Below are 21,839 nucleotides of genomic sequence, written 5' to 3' on the forward strand. Positions count from 1 at the left end.
GGGGGACGCTCTGGCTCCTGGTCTCTATCGCTAGGGCTCGCGGGGACGGGAGTAGGCTGACGTTGATAACAAACATGGCGGCGGGGAGCAGCAGCAACTACTGGGAAGGTGAGGCGGGAGGGGCAGTGCGGCGCGGGGGGGCCCTGGGGCGGGAGGGGCCCGGAGAGGGGGGATCTGGGGGGGAGCCTGGAGGTTGGGGGTGGCCCTGAGGCGGTTCGGGGGGGGGCTGGGTCTGAGGGGGTTCAGCAGGGGAGCTGGGGTGGGTCGGGGGGGGCTGGGTCTGAGGGGACTTGGGGGGAGCTTTGGGGGGGTTGGGTGTGAGGGGGTTCAGCAGGGGAGCTGGGGTGGGGTGGGTCGGGGGGCCCTGGGAGAGGGGGGCTGGGTCTGAGGGGACTTGGGGGGAGCTTGGGGGGGTTGGGTGTGAGGGGGTTCAGCAGGGGAGTTGGGGTGGGTCGGGGGAGTCTGGGAGAGGGGGGCTGGGTCTGAGGGGACTTGGGGGGAGCTTTGGGGGGGGTTGGGTGTGAGGGGGTTCAGCAGGGGAGCTGGGGTGGGTTGGGGGAGTCTGGGAGAGATGGACTGGGTCTGAGGGGGGCTGGGTCTGAGGGGACTTGGGGGGGCTGGGTCTGAGATGGTTCAGCAGGGGAGCTGGGGGTGGATCTGAGGGGCTTGGCGGGTGGCCTGGGGAGGGGTGTCCCTGCGGGGGGTATCACGGTATTGAGAAGCAGGGGCCTGTCTGGGTGAGGTGTGGCCTGGGGTCCCATTACCGGCCTTGCCTTTGGGGGTGTTTCTCTCTGAGTCATGGGTGGGAAGGGGACGCCCCCAGACACACACACGGCTGGGAGGGGTGGGGTTCAGGCTGAACTGAGATCTTCTGTCTGGAGAAAAGACCCCACCTTTAGCAGCTTGAGCTCATGCAGGGCTCAGGCCCTTGGCAGGCGGCTGCTTTAATTCTGTGAGAGCCTGTTTGGAAAAGTTCACCCTTCCCAGCCATTGTCTAGGTCTTCCACACGTTTTGTCCTGGGATTGGGGACCAGGGTGAAGGGTGCCATAGTGCTCAGTTTGCCAAGGATCCTAGGAGAGAAGTTGGACCTTGACTGCTCCCTGTCCTTGAATGTATCTTGTGTCTCTTCAGGCTTTGGGAGCTTTGATAGGACTATGCACCGTGACCGTGTTAACACTGTAGAAATATAGCTGTGTGTTTGGTTTTCTGTTTGTGGATGCTTTATTTCTGCGACCCCAAGACTACTGTAAATATATGCTGAAAACAGAAAAAAGGAGAGTAGCGTCGCACTTATGTTAAAAGTCATAAACTGATGGCCTGCAATGGTCAAGAAGGATTTCCTTCTCCTCATTCCGTATACTCTCTTTGCAACCATTTTCCGCCTGGTCTGCTGATTGCTTCCAGGAGACCTGGAGAGCCGCGTGTCCTTCTAGTGAAGCATCTGCTACTTTTCAAACACAAATGCATTTTGCTAGCTCTAGCCCCATCACAGATTCTTTTAAGGTTTCTACTCTCTAAAGCTTCATTCTGACCAGCAAATTGCAAAACCAAGTCTCATCTCTGCATCTGTTGCATGTGCTTCCCATCTCTTTGTACTGTGGGTTTCTTAGATGAAAACTCATTGCTGACCAGTATGCCAACAAAGTCTGAAATTGGATGTATAGCTAACATGCAAGATAAGTTGCAGGGAACAAGGACAAATTTGATTCTCGCACAGGTGAAGTCCTGTATCCGGGGAGAAGAAACAAATAGCACAAATTCAAAATGGGAGATAACCCAGCATCCACTTGTGCTGTATTAAACAAGTTTATTTCTATATTGTTGCTTTAATAGTGCCCTACTTTGATTTATTCTTGTAACCAGAGCTCTGTAGTTGCTTTACAGAAGAGGTGAATCAAATTTTGGAGATAGGAATGGGAAAGTGTTCATGAAAAGATCTCTCTAAAATGGTCTATGGTGTGAAAAAGTTGACAACCTATCTGTGTGCTACCACCAATTGCCTAGGCTGAATATGGGACATTTTGCCTTCCTCTCCTAAAGGTGGTATACCAGCTTGAAGCACCAGTCATCTAGTCTGACACATCCTGTGTTCCTATGACTGTGAAAGCTTTTCTGGGGATGACCAGGAAAGGGTAGAGTTAATGAAGACCAAGAGAGGAAGCGTGGGATTTTGGTTTTGAAAATTTTTACTGATCAAAGTGTTGTTGTAAATAGTAGTATAAGATCAGGCTGTGCTAATGAGGAAGTGTGTTCGGGGGGGAAAAAAAAAATCTTCCTGTGAGGGGAAAAGACATGTAAAGACTTGGATGTTGCAAAAGCAGGTATAAAACTACAAAGCTGGTCTGATTGTGGCCCATTCAGCCTGATGATGTCTCTGTAAAAGTGTGACTAGCATTTAAAGAGGACTTGAGTCCTATTACGCCCCAGAAGAGAACTGAGCTGATATTTACTGGAGGGGAGCAGCTGGTAAACTTTCGATGGAGATTTTCAGAAGTGCCAAAGGGAATTAGGAGCATACAAGGCAGTGGGAATTGTGTGCCTGAATTCCTTAGAGACATTTGTAACTGGGATTTTCCAATTTACTTGGCTGAAACTTGGTAGTTTCTAACTTGCCATAGCTGACTTGGTCTTGTGTGTAGGTGAGACCATACTGCGTAATATTCGTAGACACTAGTAACCAGGGAGATCATTTAGGCCATGTGTCAAATGCTGGGATGTTTCTTTATAATGATGTGTACTGATAACAGTGGCATCATGTAAAACACAGCAGAAGACATGGTTCCTAACCTATGGAGCTTAAAAATCTAAACAGCGTGTTCTCCAGTACTTCATTCAGTCCAGTTCTAAATAACCACGAGAGGGCTTCTCCATCCTGGCTAAGTCTCTGGGTCACTAGTCTGATCTGCTGTGAGGAACAATTATTACTTCTGTATTTTCATGACTTGTGCATACATCTAGGCATTTAATCTCTTTTGTAACATATCTTGCCTGACTTCTTATTTTTAATGATGTTGTCTCTTATTCTGACTTCCTCTCCTTTGTTATGCACCCAAAATGGTTTGTTGTAAAAAAGCAAATCCCAAACATATTGGATTGTAAAGGGACCTGTTAACCTTTCATATTTATCGTGTTGTTTTATCCAGATCTCAGGAAACAGGCTAGACAGCTGGAGAATGAGCTTGATCTGAAGTTGGTCTCCTTTAGCAAACTGTGCACAAGCTACAGTCACAGCAGCGCCCGAGAGGGAAGACGCGACAGGTATAGGTACTAACAGACTCCTTAATGTTTTTTTAAAAGGCTGCTTTAAATACTCTTGATTCATTTAATCTTCCACTTTTCTTTGTTGTTTGTTGCTTAGTTTTTCAAGTAGCTCATTAGAATAGTCCTTCCTGGGCATTAGGAACCATATGCTGATCTTGATGTGGTGGTGAATGGGCACCACAAATGGATCAAGGACACTGGAGCGTTGTTAGCATGATGTAAATCATTAGGAGGAATTATGTTTAAGATTTAATTTGTATTTGTGGTAATCCATAGTGGGGTTATGTCCTTGAGTATGGCAGTACAACTTGCTGCACCGTCTGTGTTCAAGTTGTATATTGGTTTAGAAAACATTTTGCAGTTTTTTAAGGACTTAGGCTCAATTCATCAGTATCCAAACTGCTTTCCAGCCTTTGAGCTGATCAAATCTGCATGTGGTCTGGCTAGCATTATACTACCCATTGTAAAGATGAGGAAATTGAGGCACAGAGCTGTTGTGACTTGTCCAGGCTTGCACAGTGAATACATGGCAGAGCTGGGGTTTGAACTGAGGAGTTCTGACTCTGAGCCCTCTGCTCTAACCCATACAGGTACAGCCATTAGTTTCAAGTTTTCCTTCAGGATTACTAGTGAGAACTCCTTTTTAAAAATAAGCCTTTTACCAAAAGAGCTAATAAATGTTCTTCATCTGCTAGTGTCAGGTTTATGTGCGTTCCCCAGTCAAGCATAGTTAAGTTTTATAAGTCTCTCCACCTTGAGGACCAGACTCTAATTCTTTCTGAAATGTGAAGACAGTTACATTATTAACTTCATAAATGGTGCCTATGCACATGCAGCCTTGTCTTGATCAGTCACTGTATATTAATTATGTGTCTATTGCAATGGGAGTCATTCTGGAACTCGCTCCAATCCTAAAGTGAGAGAAATCTTCATCCTTCAAAACCTTCCCTAAAGCTCCCCTCTACTGGGTTGCCTACCAAATATTCAACAATGTCTAGGCATCCCGTGTACTGTGACCTCTGCTGCTCATTCTGAACATGACTGTGTCACTGTCATCTTTTCCTTCTTTCTCCCCTCTTCCAGGTTCCATTTGTGTCCACCTGTTGTTGCTTAGAGGCTAAAACAGTAGGCTCTTTGTGGCATGGAGTGCATGTTTTATTGTGTGTAGCACCCAGCCCAGTGGGGCCTTATCCCTGATTGAGGTCTGTCCGTGTTTCTGCCAGACAAATAATCATAGAGCTTAAGACACCTAAATGGAAGCCGCCCAACTTGACTGCCAAGTGTTAGTTAATTGTGTTCTCATTTTCTCTTCACTCCCCCCAATCCACAGAAACAAACCTTGGTCTGATTGTCTTTGTTTTATCTGCCTTTCCCAAGAAGTACTAGTAGATTGCAGTCCTACCCCTTGAAAGCCACATTCCCCCTCTCCTAGCACAACAGTTCTCTCTCTTGCTGTGTTTCCAAAGAGAGAACACCAAAATGGATTGAGTCTAAATGTATTGTCAGATTGAATGAGTCTCTTCTAACATTGCTCAGGGTGAGCAGAGTGACCCAGAATCTGTTTCCCAGACGAAGCCCAAGAGCAGCGCCAGGAGTCACTACTCCCTTCCTGAATCAGGGCTGCTGCCGCCACCCCTGCCTGCTCCATCTCTCTCTCTCTCATGTTGCCAGAGTTGTATTGTGCAGTGTTTGCCAGAAACTTGGACATACCACTGACTTCTCACTTCCAGAGAGAAAGATGGACGGTAGAAAAGACACTAGTTTTCTTTCCTCTTCCTATTCCATAATTGCAGGTTACCAGAGAAAAGAGTATTGCCTTCAAAAGATGTAAGCTGTTACCTTACAGGTGTTGGTCTTTTGTGTGTTCGCTCCTATCCCCTTGCTTGTGTGTGATTTTTTTTCCCTGTATAATTTTTAACTGCTTTGACAAGCATAGGGGAGATGGACTATGTAGAAAACACAGTTTATCCCAATTTTTCTCTGTGGCATGTTCTTGTTTAAAATGTACATTTACGTAATTATAACATACTAATATTGAAACCCACTTTCCTGCTAAAATGGAATAATAAAGAACAGTGTGGGAAAGAAACATCATTGTTCGGCAAGTAATGATTTCTGACGTGAGGTGCAGTATGATTCAGTACCAGATACTCGCTTCTAGAGGGAAGTAAGGCCGTGTCTACACTGGTGCTTATGTTGGCAAAACTTACATAGCTCAGCAGTGTGAAAAAAACAACCCCCACCGCAGGTGACATAAGCTTTGCCAGCAGAAGTGCTCGTGTGCACAGCACTGTGTTGGCCGCAGAGCTTCTTCTGCCGTCATAGTTACCGCAGCTTGCTGAGCTGGTTTTATTCCGTCGATGGGAGAGCTCTCTCCCGTTAGCATAACACGGCTACACGAGCGCTCTTACAGCAGCACTGCTGTATCAGGACACCTGTGCCTCTGTAAGCTTGTTAGTGTAGACGTGGCCTTAGACTGTTTGCGGGGTATATATCTCATGGTATTTTAACTGAGGTATTGGACTAATGAGGCAGTTGATACAGGGGAAAATGTATCTTTTTTCTAAATTTAATTTCTGACTTTAGGAACCTATTTAGAAAATAAAATTGCCCTTGTATTTATGTCTGATATTGACACGTTGTGTCCGAATTGTCACAAAAGGATGTTGTGCCTTTCAGTAATTGCTGCTGCTCTTTTCCCCTTAGTTCTGACACAACTCCTCTCTTAAATGGGTCGAGCCAAGACCGAATGTTTGAAACCATGGCAGTGGAGATTGAGCAACTTCTGGGAAAGGTAAATGAGTTGTCATATTCTTATTTCAATACCTGATAGGGCGTTGAAGACTTTAATAGATATAACGTTCCTGCATAGGCTGTAGAATGCGCACTTGATGACACAGATTGCAGTACACCTCCATTAAACAAAACAAGATGTTTAGTAACACTGGTAACAGTGGTTGGTAAATACCTCACTGAAAACATGTTAACCAGCATTGTAGCACCATTACAGAAAACTGTCCCTTTGGTTTTTGGTTGTTTTCTGTAGCTTACTGGAATAAATGACAAAATGGCAGAGTACACCAACAGCGCGGGAGTCCCATCCCTGAATGCAGCACTGATGCACACGTTACAGCGTCACAGAGACATATTGCAGGTAAGTCGCATGCAATACATTTGTTACTTGTTTTTACGCTGTGTCTTCATTGTAATAATACTTGGGAGTGATACTTAGTGATCTGACCTCACACAAAATCCAAATACTCTTGTAGGTGTGTGTGTGCGTGTGTATAAAAATGTTAAAAAAAAAAACAAAACAAAACCCAAACCCTACAATGTTGATTGGCAGGGAGAAGTTTGAGGGATGCTGTGTCGCTGAAAAGTAAATGCTATCAGTTTTTAGTTGTGACCAATGCAAAGCAGGTTAAAATGTCTGATGGAAAAGACATCTTTGTCTCATATGCTGCAAGGGAAGGTTATAGAAAATAGGATCCTAATAACCAAAAGGAAATAATCTTACCCACAACTGTTGTGGTTTTGTACACTGTGTGGATACAAATGATTAAATAATTCTATCTTAAAATGGTCATCTTTATAACATTTACCTTCTTGGTTTTCTATATATTTCAAAAATGATATAAGGAAGCTATTTTTGGTCTGTGATGTAAAGTTTTCAGGCTTGGGTTTATTCTACTCTATTTTTTGTTAGCATCCAGTAGTTACATAAACTTAATTACAGTTCGGACTCTCAGATGAAGAAAAAGCTGTCCCAGGGAAGCTGTTGAAATAAGCAATTGAAAGCATTGAATATAAAAGTGAACCTCGTATTCAAAGGTTTTAAATGCAGCTAAAATTAATGAACAAAAAGATGAATATGCCATAGGTCCCAAGAGGTCTGTGCAGTTTTCCTGGTTTAGTGACTACCTGGTCTTGATGTAAAATTATTAAGGAAGTTTCACAATTTCTCAGTATTTGAATGTGTGTGTTCCTTCACTAGCTTCACAAATATGTCACGCAGGGAGTGCAAGGCTTCTGCACAAGCCGACATCCAGTTTCTATTTGATGTTGCCTTTCTAGAAAGGCTTTCGGCTTGGACCTTTTCGCTGTAGTACTCAGTGTTTCCTTTGCTGAGGGGGGAATAACGAAATCTGCATTAAAACCAGTTGTCAGATCTTCAGTTAAGATCCCATTTGATGCTATTGCCTTAAAACGACAAGAACAAACAAAGTGCAATAAAGTGTGATCATCTATGAAGTCTTGTAATTGAATTATTGGTAGATTTCATACCGAGAGATTTAAATATTATCAACTTCAGCAAACTGACTCTGTGTCCAAAGACTCCTTACTCTTTAACCCTGAACATTATAGGGACCATCTACAAAGTCTGTTTAATGTTACACAAGACGCCATCTCTGTTTAGCTTGTTTAAATATAACATCACAAACAGTACAATTTTTTAAAAAATGCAAAAATGATAATCATTACAAAGCATTAAAACCTAGCCCCCTTCGTTATTTACAGTGTTTATTTACATGACGCGGTACTTCTAGTGAAGAGTACCAGTTTTTAAAATGCAGAAATGATAAACTCAAGCATTAAAACATTTCTTTACAGGATACATAAACCATTACGAGTAAACAGAAGCAGTGTTTAAAAATGCAGAGATGATCATTTTAAGTTGCAACAACAGCAGTACTAATTTGTTCCTGCTGGTTGTTCAGATAATATGGAGAGCCTGGTAATGGAGGCTCGAATAAACGGGATTCTGATGTCTTAGAATTGGAAAAAGTACAGAGAATGGCAGCAAAAATGATTAGGGGTTTGGAACAGCTTTCATACTAGGAGAATTTAAAAAGACTAGGGCTGTTTATCTTAGGAAGGAGATGATTAAAAGGGGATATGATAGAGGTCTATAAAATCATGACTGATGTGGAGAAAGTGAATAAGGAAGTGTTATTTACCCCTTCACATAACACGAGAACCAGGGGGTCATGCAATGAAATTTATAAGCAGTAGATTTAAAGCAAACTTAAGGAAGTACTTCACACAGTGCACAGCCAACCCGCAGAACTCATTGCCAGAGAATGTTGTGAAGGCCAAAAGTATAACTGGGATCAGAAATAATTAAGATAAGTTCATGGATGATAGGTTCATCAATGTCTACTCACCAAGGAGGTCAGGGGCACAACCCCATGCTCTGTGTGTGCCTAAACCTCTGACTGCCACCAGCTGGGACTGGATGACAGGATGAGTCACTTAATAATTGCTCTGTTCTGTTCATTCCAACAGTGGCCAATGCCACAATCTTCAGAGGGAAGACAGGACACTGGGCTAAATGGACCATTGGTCTGACCCAGTCTGGCCATTCTTATTTTATGTGAAAACGAGGAGGGGGTTATAATGAAAGTTCCAGTATAACCGTAACCATTGAGATCATTATTAAGCAAGTACTGTAATGCCATAGAAGTAATAAAACTTTCAAGCCTATTTTCCATTTTTACTAGCCTTTTTATTGGCTAGTTTTCTGTCTATTTAGTACCTGTTAGTCAGATCTTGGTTGGCAGAGTGTTGCCCTTGTCGAGATCTAATGGCGCTGAAATACTTCTTTTGTTATAGGATTACACACATGAATTCCATAAAACCAAAACCAACTTTATGGCAGTGCGGGAAAGGGAAAATCTCTTGGGATCAGTACGGAAAGATATTGAGTAAGTCTGAGTATAAACAATAGCAATAGACTTGAACACTTCTCTTGTCCTGACTGGAAGAAGCATATTTTTTTGAACCATCACCCTGTTTTCTGAGACATCTTGCATGATTTTTTAAAGCGCTTCTTTCAGAGATGGCTCATTTCAAGTACATTGTTGGGCGTATTATGAAGCTGTACATTGAAACTAAATCTATTAGCCAAATGTTCCAGGACTAAAAATACTCCTGGCTCTCCTTTCCAGTAGTGTGGGATGTGTGCTTCCCTAAATCAAATGAATTAGTATATGTTTAAAGGAGGGTCAAAAGCTTCCAATATAAAGTGAAGAAAAAGACTATTCTGATTGGAGTAATTGCCATAAGTTTCAGGTTGAATTAATGAGTTGTTTCAATCAGATCTGGCTATATGATTGTCTCAAAATTCACTTTTGATACAAGCAGCTTGTAATCATTATTACTTGCTTTTAAAAGATGCAAATTGCATTTGCGAATTGAGCTGTTTAGCATGCTTGTTTGAGATCATATTTAACAGCTGTGGATGTAAACCACAGATAAAGACTCTCCATGAGGCAAAAGTTAATCTTTGAAAAACCTTCTGAGAAATGCTTCTGCCTATCCCCACTGTCCTATTTTTGACTCTGTCTCTTCCCTAGATTTAATTCTAGGGGTCTTTGCTTGAAATATAGGATCTTCTGTTTTGTAGGCACTCTTCTGCTTTTCTATATTCCTCACCTTGAGTTGGATTTCTTTGTGACAACACAGACCTCACAACCATTTTAACTTCACGTGAGGGGATCGCAGCAGGAGCATTTACTGCTTTTAGGAGCAAAGATTGTGTTTTCATGTGAACTTCCCTGGTAGCAATAAACTGTAATAGTAAACAAGCAGAACTGTGTTCAGATACAGGCTCAGTGCTCCTTCCATTGAAGTTAGTGGCAAAAATCCTTGATTTTAGGGTGGGCTCCAGAATGTGTTTCAGTGAATCTCTAAAAAACAAACCTCAGGTGTTTGTAATATAATTAAGCCTGGATATGAATTGGAAGTTTACTTTTCCTTCTACAACCCCCTAGTGAGTCTTTCTGAAACACCAGCAGAGGGCACCTGCCTTTCCTTTATCTATCCAGTGTACATTTCAGAATGTTTCCCTCAGGGAAAGAGAAATTAGAACATGCTTCTGAATGGGAAAATAGCAAACTCTTTTCTGAGAGAGGTTATTTTGAGCCCAGGTGAAACTGGGAGAAAGTTGTCTGTACTGATTTATTATAGCCTCTCTCTAGTTAGGGTTGGGTTCCATTTTGCACTTGGACAATTGTGTGTGTATGTATATATATGTATATGTGTGTGTGTATGTATGTAGGTAGGTATATATATAGGTAGGGTACAACACTTAAATCCATTTTCTATGGTTTAGTCTAGCAATTTAAAAAAGGGTATTTTAATGATCCTGAGACTTTTCCATTTGGTGATTTAGAAATAACTGAATTTAACATACAAGCTAGGTCTGTCAAGCGATTAAAAAAATTAATGACGATTAATTGCGCAATTAAAACAATTAATCGCGATTAATCGCACTGTTAATAGAATACCATTTACTTAAATATTTTTGGATGTTTTCTACATTTTCAAATATAATGATTTCAATTAGAGCAGAGAATACAAAGTGTACAGTGCTCATTTTATATTTATTTTGATTACAAATATTTGCACTGTAAAAAACAAGAGATAATATTTTTCAATTTCATCTAATACAAGTACTGTAGTGCAATCTCTTTATCATGAAAGTTGAACTTACAAATGTAGAATTATGTACCAAAACCAACTGCATTCAAAAACAAAACAATGTAAAACTTAAGAGCCTACAAGTCTACTCAGTCCTATTTCTTGTTCAGCCAATCGCTCAGACAAACAAGTTTGGTTACATTTGCAGAAGATAATGCTGCCTGCTTCTTGTTCACAATGTCACCTGAAAGAACAGGCATTTGCATGGCACTGTTGCAGCCAGCGTTGCAAGATATTTACACGCCAGATGCGCTAAAGATTCACATGTCCCTTCATACTTCATCCACCATTCCAGAGGACATGCATCCAAGCTGATGACAGGTTCTGCTCGATCACAATCTGAAGCAGAGTGGACCGAATCATGTTCATTTTCATAATCTGTGTCAGATGCCACCAGCAGAAGGTTGATTTTCTTTTTTGGTGGTTCGAGTTTTGTAGTTTCCGCATCTGAGTGTTGCTCTTTTAAGACTCCTGAAAGCATGCGCCACACCTTGTCCCTCTCAGATTTTGGAAGGCACTTCAGATTCTTAAACCTTGGGTTGAGTGCTGTAGCGATCTTTAGAAATCTCACATTGGTACCTTCTTTGAGTTTTGTCAAATCTGCAGCAAAAAGTTGTTCATTTTAAGAACACGTGCTGAGTCATCATCTGAGACTACTATAACATGAAATATATGGCAGAATGCAGGTAAAACGGAGCCGGCGACCTACGGTTCTCCCCCAAGGAGTTCAGTCACAAATTTTATTAATGCATTATTTTTTTAATGAGTGTCGTCAGCATGGAAGCATGTCCTCTGGAATGGTGTCCGAAGCACGAAGGGGCATAGGAATGTTTAGCATATTTGGCAAGTAAATACCTTGCAATGCCAGCTACAAAAGTGCCATGCAAAAGTCTATTCTCACTTTCTGGTGACGCAGTTACGAAGTGGGCAGCATTATCTCCTGTAAACGTAAACAAACTTGTTTTTCTTAGCGATTGGCTGAACAACAAGTAGGACTGAGTGGACTTGTAGGCTCTAAAGTTTTACATTGTTTTGTTTTTGAGTGCAGTTATGTAACAAAAAATCTACATTTGTAAGTTGCATTTTCACGACAAAGAGATTGCACTACGATACTTGTATGAGGTGAATTGAAAATACTTTCTTTAGTTTATCATTTTTACAGTGCAAATATTTGTAAAAAGAAATATAAAATAAGCACTGTACACTTTATATTCTGTGGTGTAATTTAAATCAATATATTTGAAAATGTAGAAAAACCTTCAAAATATTTAATACATTTCAATTGGTATTCTATTGTTTAACAGTGAGATTAAAATGGCTATTAATCTCGATTAAAAAATTAATTTTTTTATTTAATCGCGTGAGTTAACTGTGATCAATCGACAGCCCTGATACAAGCAGATCAATAAATGCTGCCTTGTGAAAAGTATTTCTGTCAAAAGTGTTTTTCACTTTTTTTTTTAAATCTTAGGTCATATAAAAGTGGGTCCGGTGTGAACAATAGAAGAACAGAGCTGTTCCTGAAAGAACATGAGCACCTTCGAAAGTAGGTTTTTTTTAAATATCTGGATGAACCATTCTTTTTCTTATGGTAAAAGAATAAGAACAACATCTACAGTTATAGTGCCTCGGACAAAGATTACAGGAGCCATTCGTCCTCATGCTTCAGAACATAAAAACCAAGCACAGCTAGGGTCAGGGAGAAAATCTCCTCCATAATATTCTACAAGGTGCTAGGACACTACGCGGGTTTAATACTTTCCTCTGCAGCATCCAGCATATGGTGCTACTGGACACAGGATAGTTCGCTAAGTAGCCTGTACCAGTATGGCAGTTTCCTTGTGAGTTTAGATGTTTTGTGGCTGAAACTACTAATTAAAGACCAAATGGAAGAATTCTCTCAGGGCAGCAAATGAATTATCTTGTGTTCTGAACACTTCCGTTCCTTGGCGATGAGGTCAGTTTTGCAGCTATATATCCAGCTCAGTTATGTGGTAATTGGAAGAATCTTTCACTGTGTAATTGCAATCATATTTTAACTGAAATGCTTTGTTTAATGGTTATTTTTTGTTGTTTGTGCTTCCTTCTTATTTCAGTTTAATGAACATTGGAAGTTGGACAATTTCTGCTTAGATTTCTCAAAAATAATGATGGGTTTATAATCCTATTGTGTTTTTGCTGATGAAGTGGTGGATAGAAGATTTTTAAACAAACAAGATTTACACAAACCAGATTGAAATATATTAGTGGCCAGGATCTAATGAACAAAGTAAACTCTTTAATGTACATTACATAGGCAAGAACACAGGGTACTAGATTGTGACACTGAGGTCACGTATAAACATTTCTTTGCCACTAGCAATAGCAAATTATGCTGCTGAAAGTGTTTGTGGATATTTTACAAGCCAATTCTGTAAGTTTTTGTTATTGGCTATGTGCCTCCTCTTACTCTGTGATTTTTATTTAATATATTTTTTTAAAACAGTCTTTCTGTATTAGCAATACCAGCATCTGTCTTTCTGATAGGGTGAATGTGCAGCCGTCTTTGTAGTTGATTCTGTGGTAGTTTCTCCACCTAGAAGCTGACACATACAAGGGCCGTCTCCCAATTGGAAGAAGCAGTGTCCTGCTGTACCTGTTTTTCTCAATACTGTCTATTCCTTGTGGAATATCTTCAACGGAACCGCTGTATGTGCAAAATAACTATTCAGCTTTTAGAAAAGGAGTCCTTGTGGCACCTCGGAGACTAACAAATTTATTTGGGCATAAGCCTTTGCGAGCTACAGCTCACTTTACCGGATGCGTGCAGTGGAAAATACAGTGTGGAGATTTTATATACACAGAGAACTGAAACAGTGGGTGTTACCATACACACTGTAATGATTCAGCTTTTGTTCTTTATTCTATTCGCCTTTGGATTTCTGCTCTTCTTATGTCACTAAATCTATCTTCTTTTGTGCCTGTCAGTGTTAGACATAGAATGAGAATCTGCTTTTCACTTGTCTATGCTAAGTGTGTAGAAAAGACTAAATCCACATACCAGAATTACTAAAGCCCTTAAATACATCTAAAATTGATATCTATTTTTTTAACCAAAACTAAAAAGGCAGCCCAAAGACTTCTCCTTAGTCCTGTTTTTCTCACTCTAACTATGAAGGACTTCATCTGTTTATGTAGTAGATGATCTCTGTTACTCTCCATCCAGAGGGAATTGTGGTTTTGAAAGTTTGCCTCAAATACCAAGTTACATGGTCTCAAAGCTCTAGGAACTCAATTATTTCAACTGTGTGTATGGGGATTTTGAAACAAGCACATTCAATCGGTCTTTCTCGTTCAAATGAGATCTGACCAATCAATGTGCACACTGGAATTTATTCCTCATTTACATTGGACACTTTTCTGTACAAAATGATGCTGTGCGGCCATTCATTAAAAATGGGAATATGCACAAGAACATTAGGGTGAAAAGGAGCAAAATCCCACAGAACGGTGTCACAAAACTGTGGCTCTTTAGGCATTTCCTTACTTTCAGGATGCAGTCATATGCTCAGGCTCTAACTAACTGATTGTCACATTTGGGGTCGGGAAGGAATTTTCCCCTAGGTCAGATTGGCAGACACCCTGGGGGGTTTTTGCCTTCCTTTGCGGCATGGGGCATGGGTCACTTGCAGGTTTAAAATCACGTAAATGGTGAATTCTCTGTAACTTGAAGTCTTTCTTTAAACTGTGATTTGAGGTCTTCAGTTACTCAGCTGGAGGTTAGGGGTCTATTTCAGGAGTGGGTGAGGTTCTGTGGCCTGCAATGTATAGGTGGTCAGACTAGAAGATGACCATGATGGTCCCTTCTGACCTTAAACTCTGAGTCTACATTTGTGTAGAAAAGGCTTGAGTTTCAAAGAAACACAGACTTCTATGACTTACTATGTTTCCACACCCCAGCCATGGTAAACTATAGACTGACACAAGGGGGCAGTATTTCATAGGGAAAGTTTTCAGCTCTGGGCTGATATCTGTTCCTAAAGATAATTTTGTGTTGTAGCCAAGACTACGTCAAAAGCTTTTACAGGAAATTAAAAATACAGTTTTTAGATGGGTGATAAAGTACGGGCAGCCCACAATTTCCCTTGGTATCCCTGGTGGCATTCAGAAATCCACCGGTCTAAAGCATAAGCTAATGATTTTCATTTAAGTTGCACCTGTTGTTAACCTTTATAATCAAGAATGTTATTAAATTTTACAGAAACAATGCAATGGGTTTAATGTCTTGGAGGTGAACCCTAATTGAAATTGAGTGCACTGATGAAGAACAAGGAGTGCCTATTAGTCTGAATAAACTTGTTTGTTCCCATATCCTAAGGATTGAAAAGTGAGCGTTAAGTAATGTTATAAATTTGCCATTTTCTGAAAAAAAAAAAAAAATGCAAATTTCCTCTTGCAGTTCCTCTAAAACACACTTTGATAAGTGCATAGAGAGGAAATTATCAACAGATCTTTAAATGGCCCTAAAACAGTGCAATGAAAGGCAGCCATTAAATGTCTTGTATGTTTCATCTGATGAAAGTTTTTGGAAATAATCAGGTCAAGCGCCTTACAGAGGTATTGGTTGCTTTGATCTTTCCTGGGACAAAGTTTCATTGTGGTGATTAACTTATGTTGGCTCATGACTTTAATAGCAGTCTGATTTCACAGTAAGGATGATCCTTTTCAGAAGGTGGGTCAGAGTATTCCTGTGCCTGTGTGTGTCTCCAATGTATAAAATATTCCAGGGTTCTTCAAACTTATTTAATAGATCATTTGGAGAAACAGTTGTGCTATTATTATTTCTCTCTCTCTCTCTCTCTCTCTCTCTCAAAATATGCCCAGCTGACACTCCACAATTCAACAAAATATCTAGTTATCTCTTACTGTAACAGATAATGTGAGGTTTAGAATTAGTAGAGTTGTTTGTGTCTTAAATCTAGTTAATAAAAATGCTGCCATATATCTGTTCTCCAAATATACTTTGACTAAAAATGAATTTGGTAAACTTCCGTACTTGATAGAGTTTTCCCTGGTAGCCATTCATCTTACAGATCATGGTGCCTTTTTCCCTTTTTGGTTGATGAAGTACAGATAGCTTTCTTGCCTGACTTGTGCTTCACTGTAGGCCATTATAATCAGTCAGCCAATGTAAAATGCTGAGCTGAATCATTGTCAGGCTTGTTACTATATTATTCATTTTGAATGAGCCCTCACATTTCTGTAGACTTTCAAAGGTTATATGAAGATTGTCATAAATATAAAGGGAAGGGTAAACACCTTTAAAATCCCTCCTGGCCAGAAGAAAAACCCTTTCACCTGTAAAGGGTTAAGAAGCTAGGATAACCTCGCTGGCACCTGACCAAAATGACCAATGAGGAGACAAGATACTTTCAAAGCTGGAGGGGGGGAGAAACAAAGGCTCTCTCTGTCTGATGCTTTTGCCAGGAACAGAAAAGGAATGGAGTCTTAGAACTTAGTAAGTAATCTAGCTAGGTATGTGTTAGATTCTGTTTTGTTTAAAGAAAAGGAGTACTTGTGGCACCTTAGAGACTAACAAATTTATTTGAGCATAAGCTTTCATGCATCCGATGAAGTGAGCTGTAGCTCACGAAAGCTTATGCTCAAATAAATTTGTTAGTCTCTAAGGTGCCACAAGTCCTCCTTTTCTTTTTGCGAATACAGACTAACATGGCTGCTACTCTGAAACCTGTTTTGTTTAAATGGCTGATAAAATAAGCTGTGCTGAATGGAATGTATATTCCTGTTTTTGTGTCTTTTTGTAACTTAAGGTTTTGCCTAGAGGGACACTCTATGTTTTGAATCTGATTACCCTGTAAGGTATTTACCATCCTGATTTTAGAGAGGTGATTCTTTTTCTTGTTTTCTTCAATTAAAATTCTTCTTTTAAGAACCTGATTGCTTTTTCATTGTTCTTAAGACCCAAGGGTTTGGGTCTGTATTCACCTATGCAAATTGTTGAGGATTTTTATCAAGCCTTCCCCAGGAAAGGGGGTGTAGGGTTTGGGGAGGATTTTGGGGGGAAAGACGTTTCCAAGCGGGCTCTTTCCCTGTTATATATTCGACGCTTGGTGGTAGCAGCAATAAAGTCCAAGGGCAAAAGGTAAAATAGTTTGTACCTTGGGGAAGTTTTAACCTAAGTTGGTAAAAATAAGCTTAGGGGGTTTTTCATGCAGGTCCCCACATCTGTACCCTAGAGTTCAGAGTGGGGAAGGAACCTTGACAAAGATGAAATAGCTGTTAGGGATTCGCGTGAAGTATAACTTTTCTTTATATAGTCACTTAAAAAATGCAGGTTGTCTTACAACTGTCTGAGAATTTTATTCCCCCTCTCCCCCCCCACCCCCGCCATGTGAGATTTACTTATAGTTGTTCAGAGTAGTTAAACACAATGCAACAGTCGACACTTAAAATTCCAGTTCAAATGGAAATAAATACTTCAGCACCTATGTAATGATTTCTGCTTACTTTTTCAGAGCAGTTTTTTAAGTGTGGAAGAAATTGCTACTGCGTGTATGGGAAGAGTTTCAACAGCTACCACTAAATATGCTGGCCTAGACTTTGAAACTAAAACTGACCCTTAGTCCTACAATTAGTTGAAACTATTTGGAACTGGGGAGTTCCAGTCATTCATCCACCACAAGTCATTTTCTTCTTATTACCTTCATATAAATTAATACTGTAGCTGCATTAAATAAAATAGCTCTTCAAAACATTTTCCAACAAACCCTCCAGTCTCCTAGGCAAAAGGAAAACATCTTCAGAACTAGAGAAAACATCTTCCAGGGACTGATTGCAAAATGTAAGAAGTTTTTTTTTAATTAAAACGTTAAACAAAAAATGTATAAAAAATTATATAGAGTGAGAAGTTATTTGAAATGTGTTGGAAACCCAGAGGAAACAATGTCATGGCAGAACATGGAAGGGCACTCTGCAAACTAGAGATAACTCTGAGGTATGTGCAGAAATGTGGTGTCAGAGCATAAGAAAACTGGCAAGAAATCAAGAGCTTGCAAGATATTCAGAACTTTTCAAGTGAGAATCCTTAGCTCAAAAATAGATATTGGCATAGAAAATATTAAAGGATTTCAACATACTTGTCATCAGAGAAAGTAATTAATGTGATATTACTGCCAAGAAGCTGTGGAAGCTGGCAAATGGTCCATAGAAACCAGAAGGAGCTAGCAAATTATACCAAATGTGTTTCTGACAAAACTCTGTGAATTTCGAGATGCTTAGGACCTGCTTGCAGAGGGTGTGCACTGCAGAGAGGCTGTGATGCCAGGCCATTTGGTAGAGAGAGCTGAAGTGTCTGAATCAACTATGAAGGTGACAGTAAGAGAACTTAAATATTTAAAAAATAAAATGAAATTGAGAAGGCTGCGGCAGAACTCCAAGAAAAAGGGATGGAGACAAACTTAGTGGATGATTTTCATTAGTTACTGAGAAAACATTGGTCCTGTAGCACAGCCTTGTGGAATACTTGCCAATATGAAGCACTGTGTTGACCCTGTCATCAATATATTAAATACTTCAGCCTACTGCATGTTTATTTTAAGTCCTGGTAATGGCTGGTTGTAGTAAGAATTGACTTGGTTGTCCACTGCATTTAACTACCTTCTTCTACAAGGCATGATCAGGGGAGCTGGTGGTTCCCATGATGCTATCTAACAATGTTTTTAAAGGAGTGCTGTGTGCTTCTCCCTAACCAGACTCTGTCATATGCCATTATCAGATCCATGGGCTGTAGTTCACCCGGCAGAGTCCAGGCTCATCCTTCACCCCTTCTTCTTATGTATGAGAAGGGGCTAAAAGGAGACAACAGTTACTCCTGGCAATGTTCTCTTTGCTCTGAAAACACTCCTCAGAAATCATGTCGGCAAGTATTAGATCTTACGATCTACAGTGGCATCTGATTAATGGTAGAAACTGGAAGAGAACCAGCAAGAAATGCAATAATTTTTCTGCACTTCAGGGGTGCTGTGAGTGTGGCTCTCTGAGGATTTTGTGGAGGGACACGGAATCCCTTCTAGAGTAACTCCTGCTTTCTTTCTAAATTTACCTTTTTACTCTTTCTCCACAGCGTGAAAATAACCTGCGCTGTGATCATTCTCAAGAGAAGTTGTTGTTCATTGTGGCACTCTGGTACAGGAGCTTGGGCACTCATAGGGACAGCAGTTTGACATACTACTGATTTCATACTGTAGGGCTAAACAGTTCTTACAGTTTTCTGTGGGGAAAACCAATTGCTGCCTTTGCTTTGAGACTGAGTGGAAATAAATGTTAAAGGCAGCGGCTTAAAACATTCAGTAAAGTGAAAAAAACCCGCCCCCAAGTTGGCATTAACTATTGAAGCTTGATTTAGCAAAATGCTAATCAGGCACTTGAAGGAATTGCTAGGCATGTTCACTCACTAGAATTTCTAAAGTCTCTTCTGTGGATTCAGCTTTTTCTTTGTTGATTTTTTTTTTTTTCGAAATCCAGAGCACTCAAAGGCCTTCATGCAGCATATTAATCTGCTACATTTAGTAGTGTAATATATTTGTTATCTCTTCTGGAAAGATTATGCGAGTGCGAAATGGAGAATTGATTTGCTTGGTTATATGTTGATGAATTGTAAAGGGGAGGAGAGTTCAGAGATGTTTACATACAATAGTTTGGGTGAAAAGAGCCCCTTACCCACAGCTGGCTTAGATTCCTAGAGAATTTTGAGATCCCAACCATTGTGTGGACTCCCGGCGTGTCTGAAGTGTGGAAAGTTGCTACCAGTGGTGCACAAGTGATTGTGCCATCGTGCGGCTTGCACTTACCCTGAGTAGGGCTGACCAGTGTTTTCTGGTACAAATGCTAGTTTGGCAGTGAGTGCTGGTTTGCATAGTTCAGTTGGTGTTTGCACTACCATCCCATAGTGCTGCTGCTCAGTCTTCATTGATGACTTCAACAGCACAGAGTGTTGGATGCATACCGCCCTCAGCTCCGTTTAGGCTTCTGACTCCTGTTCTGGCAGGCTCAAGAGCAGCAGGGTTTCCAAAGACACTAGGGGGAATTTGTCTGGTTCTCTGCCCTTCATCTGAACGCTTCACAATTGTGAATTAAAGGAATTCCATTATTTTTGTAGCTTCTTTGATTCTGAGCTTTAAAAGGAAATCAGACTTGTCTAGAAATTCCTAGTGGCTTTAGATAAAAGATTTAAATAATCCACAGAACTTTTAAAAATCCCATTTAGTGCTAAATTATTCTTGCTCGACAGATAGATCAAGGGCAGTTTTCCACCTCTCTGGACAGGTAAATGAGTTGATTGGGGCTGTGGATAGGTTGAGGTAAGAGATAATTATGTAAAGGTCTCAATAGTTGTTAAGGGGGGGAAGACCAGAAATTAGGTGAAATATTGTTCTGTTTTTGCATTCCCATCTTATGCAGAGGCTCCAAGCCTAATAGATAAATGTGTGCACTTCACTTGTGGAAATTTACTTCTCTCAGGTTCTTACAGTTAAACAGATAAGTTTGTCCCGCTTTTCCTGTTAGTACATTTTTTGGCAAGATGAGCAAATAAATCATTATCTTTCTTGGAGTACTGTTTTCTGTCAAAAAGAAGCAGCATCCTTAATGATGAATGGACCAGATTTAACAGTTTAGTTAAAAAGTTGAAAGTGCTGTCCTAAGAGGAAAGAGCCCTGTCTGCTCAGCATTTGCTTTTGGAAAATGTAGCACTGGGAAGTTCTACAGTAATTGACCAGGTAATTTAGCCCACGAAAGCTTATGCTCAAATAAATTTGTTAGTCTCTAAGGTGTCACAAGGACTCCTCGTTCTTTTTGCTGATACAGACTATAACCCGTCTACCACTTTGAAACCTGACAGGAGTTGTATCCTAAATCAGCAGAGAAGGAGCTAATGTGTTAGTTTAAACTGGCAGTATAGAGTGTGTGTGAACGTTTTCTTCATATCACATATCTGCAATTTATGTGGATTAAATTAATGCTGTTTGCTGACATTGATGGTTGGGTGTAAGCCATTTGATCTAGCCTTTCTCCGACTTCCAAAAATTCATAGAGATTTTATTACACACATTGCACTTGTTGAAGAACTAAGGGAAGCACTCCATAGATGTGTTAAACGTAATACGTCACCTCTTGCTGTGATGTATCTGTATCGTCATGTGGGGTCACTGCATCATTGACTTTTGGCTCTGCTGCTTTATTTTGTTTTGAATATCTGTCCTTCCCAAGGGGAGACACATAGAGGGGTGTGTGTATGCACTGGTTAGATAAAAGTTCACACCGTTGGTAGGTTTTTCTCTTTGAGGGTTTTATAAGGCCCTATGTATTATTTAATTTTGATATTTCAGTTCTCCAAGGTCTCAGAATGAGTGACTGTTATCATCTAGCTTGTACAATAATATACACTAGAAATAAAAGAAGAGTTTGTGTTACTTAGCTGAGGGACACATTCTCTCAAGTGCCCAAAAATCTCTGTGGAACTAGAGTGACCTTGTGCTAATTGTATCCTGTGGTTGTGATGGGAACAAAGAAGCCCAGAAACAATAGAAGGGAAAGCAGATAGAAGAGGAATGTGCTCAGTATTCAGAAGAAAGAAGAGGGGGGAATAAGATGTGAGTGAAAGAAATACAGGAATCTACTGACTTCTTAATGGTGTTGTTAATAAATAATACATAGTGCATAATAATACTTGACTAATTCACAGGGGTGTTTAGGGTAAATGAGTTAATGCTTGTACGATGCTTTAAACACAGCTAAAATACTATGTTAGTGCTAAATATTATTATTGCTTTCTCAAGTCGCCACAGACCAGATTACCTGTTCCTGATTACCTATTGTTGATCCGTCTGAAATAGCCACATGCAGTAATGACCAATCTGTATGAAACTAAAGATTTTCAAACATTTTCATCATGTGGCCAGATCTTTGCCCTCCCAGGCCTGATCCTAATGGCAATCACGAAACATATTTGTGGGAACTACAGCAGTAGTTTATGTGGAAAAAGTCATATTAGGCAAGTACAGTATTTAGGTAACTTTAACTTTCTTCGATATAAGCT

General features: G+C 40.3%; 1 protein-coding gene across 2 annotated transcripts in view; it reads left to right on the top strand.

Annotated features, from left to right (window-relative positions):
* GOSR1 (golgi SNAP receptor complex member 1) overlaps nucleotides 1-21,839 on the top strand; it is a 65,578-nt gene continuing 43,739 nt past the window's right edge. The window contains exons 1-6 of one of the 2 annotated variants that reach the window (XM_074974562.1): nucleotides 1-108; nucleotides 3,145-3,265; nucleotides 5,969-6,056; nucleotides 6,309-6,416; nucleotides 8,876-8,967; nucleotides 12,216-12,290. In XM_074974562.1, coding sequence (XP_074830663.1) covers nucleotides 75-108; nucleotides 3,145-3,265; nucleotides 5,969-6,056; nucleotides 6,309-6,416; nucleotides 8,876-8,967; nucleotides 12,216-12,290 — 518 coding nt within the window. In that variant the 5' untranslated portion in view covers nucleotides 1-74. The remainder of the gene's footprint in view (nucleotides 109-3,144; nucleotides 3,266-5,968; nucleotides 6,057-6,308; nucleotides 6,417-8,875; nucleotides 8,968-12,215; nucleotides 12,291-21,839) is intronic. The other variant, XM_074974561.1, reaches the window with a different exon arrangement.

This window comes from Natator depressus, chromosome 17, assembly GCF_965152275.1.
Source record: "Natator depressus isolate rNatDep1 chromosome 17, rNatDep2.hap1, whole genome shotgun sequence".
Classification (NCBI taxonomy): domain Eukaryota; kingdom Metazoa; phylum Chordata; order Testudines; family Cheloniidae; genus Natator; species Natator depressus.